Genomic DNA, 7,140 nt, shown 5'->3' on the forward strand with positions numbered 1-7,140 from the left:
GAAAGAGATCTCTTACAGTGTAAGAAAACTGAATCAAAGCTATCTACCACTTCGTGGAGATGTTTTTATGTAAGTAGGACGCTGCCTTTACTTTGAAGGCGAGAGGTCCCGTCTGTGGTGAGTGTAAACACTGGGCTAACGCAAGGTAAGACTGCTGGGGTTTCTCCTCCGTCCATCAAATTTATAAGCTTGACATGCAGAGGCGTCAGTGTAATCAAAGCAGGTCTCAATATAAACTGGCTTCAGGTGATTGCAAAGAAAACTGATGTGGAAAAAAACTTTCGTGGTTGTCGCAGAGCCCAGGTCGCTTCGGACTGGACGGTGAACAACAAACCGCAGTTTGAAGAAGAGGGGCTAGGCTAACAGTTGAGCTGGCAACTTGTTGCTAATTGACCATTAGACAATAATTAGATTAAGTAAAACGTCGTTACTGATCCAAATGGGAAGATAATATCTTCACAAACAGGACAGCGGAATGGAATGAACTTTGGCCCACTTTGGTGAGCCAGAGTCTGGACATTAACGTTAGCTTACCGAGCTACCTCAGTTTAATATTGCTGGACATTAACGTTAGCTTACCGAGCTGCCTCACTTTAATAATGTTGGACATCTTAAAAATGTTAACTAGATATGAAAATATGCTTTCATTTGATAGACAGGCATTTGATATCACTCAAAGCATATGAATAAAAGTTTTCTGCCTTATTTTCCATGTTTTAAATTATACAGAGGACCAGAGAAGTTATCAAGTAAATACAGTATGTGCAGGTGTGTTAGCTGCCTGCACATAAAGATGTATTTTGCGTGAATTTTAGCACAAAAATATGATTTCACAAGATAAAGTAACAGTCAGGAGTGCTGGAGCTCTGACCAAAAAATTAGAGAGTATAACGCTGGCTAACAAATAAAATGCAAACAGGAATGTAGAGCTACATGTTGTCTGTGGCTTTCAGACAGTGTTTTCTAGTGGTTTAAGTATTGTCATTGTTTATCATATACTTATAAATCCTAAAGCATCATCTATGAGTGATGGATGAAGTGATTTAATGATTGAATGTGGTACAGTATGTTTTTGTGACATTTCTAATAAAAGAGTGAAGCAAAATTTGGCTAAAAACTGAAACCTGAGATGTGTGAGGTTGCTGTGCTCATTTATGTTTAAGCATTATGTGTTTCTCCATGAAGCCAAATACAAGACATGTAGATGAAAGAGAGAGAAGCTCTAAAAATCCACAAAAATATAACAACATCAGATGATATGTCTGTTAAGCAATAAATTATTATGGATTTTAGATAATTCTGTAAATTGCTGAATGAATGAAACCATAAATCTTTCTCTCCTGCCTTCGCACAGTTGAATGCTTCATCTCGGGGCCACTCGTTGTCTTCTCTCTGCAGGTCTTGAGCCATGTCAGTGCGTTCAGCCCTCCTGAACCGCCGCATAGCTGGAGGCTGCGGCAGGGTGTTGCGTGGTGTTCCTCGTCAGCTCGTCCACGTCAGATCAGCCAGTGCTGTTGAGCCGGGCGCAAGATCTGATGAAGAGCAACTCTGGGAGGCAGCAGGCTTCCTGCCGTTCTCCGGAGCCAAGATAGGATCTTTCTTCCAGGAAAGGCCAGTGCTGAAGAACCCATTTCTAGAGGATGCCTTGCTCAGAGGATACCTGAGGAGACACCTGCCTCAGGAGGTGAGGGGGGAGCCTTTAGCTGCTGTTGGAAATATACTATACTGAAATGAGCTAAGACTCTGCCTTTTGGTATTTATGCGCTACAACAAAATAGTTGTGCATATGCAAAGCAGGGTCAAAAGGTTATTGGGAAAATGCTTTGCAAATATATATTTTTCTAATTAATTAATTAGAACATCAGTTACATGTCTGATGTATGTTTTCCCTCAGTTTTGCTGCCACATCATCAAATAGCCAATTTTCTAAATCAAAACTTGAGCAGACAGCTGTACAGGATCTGTGTTGCCAGGCAAACAAGATCAGGTGAATGTATGTCTATATACTTGTTTACAGGCTGCTTTCTCAGACTTATGTGCATTTGGAGAGCGCGTGGCCAATGAGGTAGACAGGTGGGGCAGAGAGTGTGAGGTTGCTCCTCCACAGTTGGTGCACTTTGACCCCTGGGGTCGCAGAGTGGACCACATCGTGACCTCTCCGGCCTGGAAGCGTATGAAAGACCTGTCTGCGCAGGAAGGACTGGTTGCCATTGGCTATGAGAGGTCATTTGGAGAGTGGAGGTTAGGAGACTGTTGCACTTGCTTTTTCAGTTTCGATATACCTCACTTTTTTCACAGTTTCTAATAAGATAAGTTGTTCTAAATGAGAAACTAAGAGAAGTCATGTGTGTGTTCCAGTCGTGTGTACCAAATGAGCAAGTTGTACATCTTCTCTCCTTCCTCTGGTCTCTACACCTGTCCTCTGGCTATGACTGATGGAGCTGCTAAAGTCATACAGGTTTGTCAGAAGAACAAATTATCTGACCAAGTAAGACCAACTGTTGTTGATTTTCTGCAGTAACCCAGATTTCTTGGAGGTAATGTAAACATGAGGCCTGTTTTTTGTGTTATTTCATACACACAAGTGTGTGACCAAGACAGTAATGTGGTAACAATGCAGCAGGATGAAGAGAAATATCCTTCATTGCAGCTATATCCAAAATTCAATCCAAAATGTATTCACTGTGAGGAAAGAACTGCTCTGTGATCTTGTCACTGAACTGTCCAATCTGCAGCATCATATATCACTTACACATTAAAATGCCAGCTTTAGTTTAGATATATGGCATATAATAGCAGCTAGGGGAGAAATCTGATTATGGAACAGCTGCTGATTTTCTGGCTGTGTACTTGAAGTCTATAGGTGTTTCGTGGCCTGTAGATGACGCCTACAGTCGTTTAACCTCCCGTCAGCCTGAACGTTTCTGGACGTCTGGACAGTGGATGACAGAACGACAGGGAGGATCAGACGTGGGTCAGTAGTGACACTTACAGTTGTCTTCCATGAACCAGCACATAAAGAAAAACTATTTTATTGAAATGCTTTTACATGTTATTCTATCCACGTATGTCCCAGTGATACTTCATTGTTGTTACTTGAGTTATCTGTGAAGGAAATTTGTTGAAATACTCACATGCTTGCCGTTTTGACTGTAATGCATCATGAGGTGCTTCTCCCTGTCTTGCATTTCCTCAGCCAGTGGCACAGAGACAGTGGCTGTTCCCCAGGCGGATGGTTCCTACAAACTTCACGGCTTCAAGTGGTTCACCTCTGCTACAGACGCTGACATGACTCTCACACTGGCCAGAGTGCAGGACAGAACAGGAGCAACCACACCGGTACCTCACTCCTCTAACTTCAGCCATCACTCATCCACAGAGTGATTTCATTGCACTTTATGTGTGCTTGTGTCCCACCCACAGGGTAGCAGGGGTTTGTCTTTGTTCTACGCAGAGGTGAGTAGAGATGAGGATGGTCGGCTGAAGGGGATAGAGGTTCAGAGACTGAAGGACAAGCTGGGCACAAGACAGATGCCGACTGCTGAGCTACTGCTTGACGGCCTGCCAGCACACAGGGTCAGTTACACAGTAACTAAGTTATTACAGTAATGATAAACTGCAGGTTCCTCCTCTGGTCTATGTCTGTGTTGCAGCAAACCACACTGGGTTAGACTCATCTCATGTTGTTTATACTAAAGCTTTGTGCTGTGGGAATGAGCAGAACATTTTTGGTGTCATAACACCAAGTGGAACATTCACAATGATCTTGTTAGCAAATCATCTATAACAAAAAGCTGTTGACTGCTAGAAGGGTAGAAGTAGACCAAGACTAAGCCTTGATTTTCTGTGTCATCTTAAGACTCTTATTGTTCATTTGTTAGCAAATACACAAAGCAACTTGCATGGTACCTCTATTTTTACCTACCAACTGTTTGGGTATCTTTGCCTCACTATATTTAGCAGCTGGGCAGGTAGCATACTGTTGAGAGACTGACTGCCAGACTGACCAGCAAACCAAAACAATGAGCTAAAAGCACTTGAGAGCTGCTTTTTTGTCTTCATTTATCATAGGCATACTCCTTTTTATGTGTCCCAAATCCATACTACAAACTAGTTCTATACAACATGCATATTACTCGTCATTGTAAAACATTTTGGGTCAGGGTTGAATCAGGGCTATAATATGGATTTGGGACACAGGCCCTGTTCATTCTGAATCCCCAGGACACCAGCTGCCACCCAGTGGCTGCAGTGTAATCACTGTGACAGGCTGGAAATCATCCAAGATAAACTTTTGAAAAATTTGAGGCAGCTTCTATGGCATCATGCTCTATTACACCTGTTTTTATTTGGAAGTACAACACCACACATTATGGAAACAAGACACAGTTGAAAAGCCTTTTCATTGTGGCCAACTGATTGACATAAAATGAATCAGAATCCTTCACATCTTTATTCCTTCTTTACATTTACAGCTCTCAGAGGAAGGGAGAGGTGTGGCCTCTATAGCTAACATGCTAACTATAACCCGGATCCACAACAGTGTGTCTGCAGCAGCTGCAATGAGAAGGCAGGATAAGACTCGTACTACTGCACTGCATCCTGCACTCATTTCTGAAAACATGCTATTAATGGTTGATTAATATTGTGTGCATTTCACAGGGTGGTCCAGTTAGCTCGTGACTACGCCACTCGCCGCACTGCCTTTGGAAAGCTTCTTAAAGACCACCCACTGCACATACAGACTCTTGCTAGGATGGAGGTAAGCTGGCAGGGGGTGAACAAACTCCACAAACTCTGTACAGTGTTTCCCATCGTGCCTCACTCATGCTTCCCTCTGACATGGACAGGTGGAGACTCGTGGAGCATTTCTTCTGGTGATGGATGTGTGTCGTCTGTTGGGTCGAGAGGAAAGTGGCATGGCGAGCCAGCTTGATACAAACCTGCTACGTCTGCTCACTCCTGTGGTTAAACTGTACACTGGGAAGCAGGTGCACAGCTTGTAATGTGATAAACTTTCATGTCGCTGTTCTGATACCGACCTTTAACATCCCTGTTTTGTTTTGTCTCAGGCGGTGGCTGTGGTGTCGGAGGGTTTGGAAAGCTTCGGCGGACAGGGCTACATTGAGGATACCGGGTTGCCTGGACTACTTCGCGACGCACAGGTGAGGCCAATTCACAAAAATCAACAGTATTTTACAGCTTTTGCAATTTTCAAGCTCACTTGTCACTTTGCTTCTCAGGTGTTGAGTATTTGGGAAGGTACCACAAATGTCCTGTCTCTGGATGTGCTGCGCTGTGTGGCTCGTAGCTCAGGACTGGTTCTTCATGCTTACTTCACCCATGCCAAGGTATTGGGTTGGGAATGATCCCGCCAAACAAGTTCAGTAACTAATCTACAACAGAGTTGAACAGGAATGTGACGTGCACTTGTTTCATTGTCCTTGTAGTCCCTGCTTGCAAGTGCATCAGGTGTTTCTTCATTGGCTCCAGCAGTGAAAGCAGTGGATGGCGCACTCTCTGAACTGGAGGACTTTGTTCAGGTAGCGGCTACCAGAGCACCTGGCTACCTGGAGCTAGCAGCCAGAGACCTGGCATACAGCCTGGCTCGCACCTACACAGGTAGGTACCACAGTCACTCACACACTCCTCTCCCTGAAAAGAATACACCAAAACACAAAATAATACAAAAAAATAACATAAGTAGAAATCAATGCAGCAGCACAAGAGATATCTTTCTTTTTTCCACACATTCTTCTTGCTTGTCAAAACCTGGTGCCTACATTACCCACAATGCAACCCTGCCACCGACAGTTCGGTCAGAGATTTGTGGTTGTGTCTATTGGGTCACTCTAGATTTGCGAAACTCTCGCATTTGCACATTTGGGAAGAAGTTGTGGTGGATGAGTGCGTCAAACACGGGACTTTTACCAAGGAGACCAGGATTTGTGTCCCACGTGAAACCAAAAGTCAGTGTTGTTTTATTTTTAGACTTGTTATTTTCAGTTCCAGTCTCATTTTGATGAGGTTTAGGCACCAAAAGTACTTGGTTAGGTTTAGGAACAAGTCGATCATTGTTAAAATAAGTCACTGTTGACTTATGGTTGGTCACATGGGACATAAACAGTGACGCAAACTTTTCCCACATGTGAGCCGCTTCACAATATGAAGAAACAACGCATACAAATATTGCAAAAGTTTCGCAAATCTAGGGTTACCATCTAGACATGACCGAGATTCCTGTGTTATTCTTAGCAGCAGCTAATGTAGCCTTGAGTTGCTAGCCTAAAGCAGAGAGCAGGCCATGAAGGTCTGGTAAGACATCACTTGAGGCAATTAACCAGACTGTTCACATTAACCTCTGGAGCCACAAAAGGATTTAAACTTTATTTTTTTACTGTAGTACTTTGCAAGACCTGCAAACAGACTTTGATGTTGTAAAAGTGGTGGAGTTCCCCTTTAAATAATTGTATTTTAACAGCTGCCCTCCTCATTGCCCATGCTTGTTGGAAAGGAGCCTCTCCATCCGACACCTTTGCAGCTCTCAGGTAAAACAAAAAAAAACCCCTCTTCTTTCAGGTTAAAAATGTAACATTCATTCATCAAATATGTTTTTATTTTCCTTTAACAGGTGGTGTGAGCACGATTTATGTCCTGTGGCGACTAAACAGGCGAGAGGCTGCTATGATCCCAGCACTCCACCACTCGATGCTGCTCTGGTGTATGACCAGCGGATCCAGGACTGAATGTTCACGGATAACAGATGAGACTGTCACTTGATCTGCCATCATTGTGTCTCTCTTTAATTCTGGGGCAGATCTCGTTACTCGTTATTTTTTTATTATTATTTTGTAGATGACTGAGACCATTTTAGAAAGAAAATAAAACCCACTATTTTACAAGCACAGCAACTGGAACTTAAAATGTTGCTAACATAATGTATACCTTTCTGTGTGCATCATTTATGTGATGTCGTGTTTTTGACATTTACTTCTTCGTGTTGAATATCAGCAACATATATTTTTGTCTGCAATTAATATGGAATTCTAGATTCACAATTTTTGCAGTATACAAATTAATTTTAGTGTGAAGTGGATAGATAAAACACAACCCCAAGCTTTTCACGTTGACAGATCACCG

The 7,140-nt window shown here is 42.8% G+C and overlaps 1 protein-coding gene across 3 annotated transcripts; it reads left to right on the forward strand.

The window, feature by feature from the left end:
- The first annotated feature begins 105 nt into the window (after nt 1-105).
- Nucleotides 106-6,771, forward strand: LOC121606790 (acyl-CoA dehydrogenase family member 11-like). Of its 3 annotated transcripts, none has more exons than XM_041937330.1 (15): nt 106-145; nt 1,399-1,684; nt 2,018-2,241; nt 2,359-2,458; nt 2,857-2,974; nt 3,197-3,339; nt 3,424-3,576; nt 4,476-4,570; nt 4,663-4,762; nt 4,851-4,991; nt 5,073-5,165; nt 5,244-5,351; nt 5,451-5,622; nt 6,482-6,548; nt 6,632-6,771. In XM_041937330.1, exons 2-15 carry the CDS (start codon nt 1,409-1,411, stop codon nt 6,744-6,746), a joined length of 1,905 nt encoding a protein of 634 aa, XP_041793264.1. In that variant the 5' UTR covers nt 106-145; nt 1,399-1,408; the 3' UTR covers nt 6,747-6,771. The 3 variants fall into 3 exon arrangements, with proteins under 3 accessions (XP_041793264.1, XP_041793266.1, XP_041793265.1); XM_041937332.1 differs by lacking the exon at nt 106-145 and adding an exon at nt 226-246; XM_041937331.1 differs by lacking the exon at nt 106-145 and adding an exon at nt 452-500.
- The last annotated feature ends 369 nt before the right edge of the window (nt 6,772-7,140 follow it).

This window comes from Chelmon rostratus, chromosome 5 (assembly GCF_017976325.1).
Source record: "Chelmon rostratus isolate fCheRos1 chromosome 5, fCheRos1.pri, whole genome shotgun sequence".
NCBI lineage: Eukaryota > Metazoa > Chordata > Actinopteri > Chaetodontiformes > Chaetodontidae > Chelmon > Chelmon rostratus.

Excerpts from the sequence above, each read along its gene's own strand:
- LOC121606790 (XM_041937330.1), top strand. The coding sequence starts at position 1,409 with ATGTCAGTGCGTTCAGCCCTCCTGAACCGCCGCATAGCTGGAGGCTGC. Across the intron at positions 3,340-3,423 it reads GAACAGGAGCAACCACACCG|GGTAGCAGGGGTTTGTCTTT; the intron begins GTACCTCACTCC and ends TCCCACCCACAG. Across the intron at positions 4,571-4,662 it reads GCAGCAGCTGCAATGAGAAG|GGTGGTCCAGTTAGCTCGTG; the intron begins GCAGGATAAGAC and ends TGCATTTCACAG.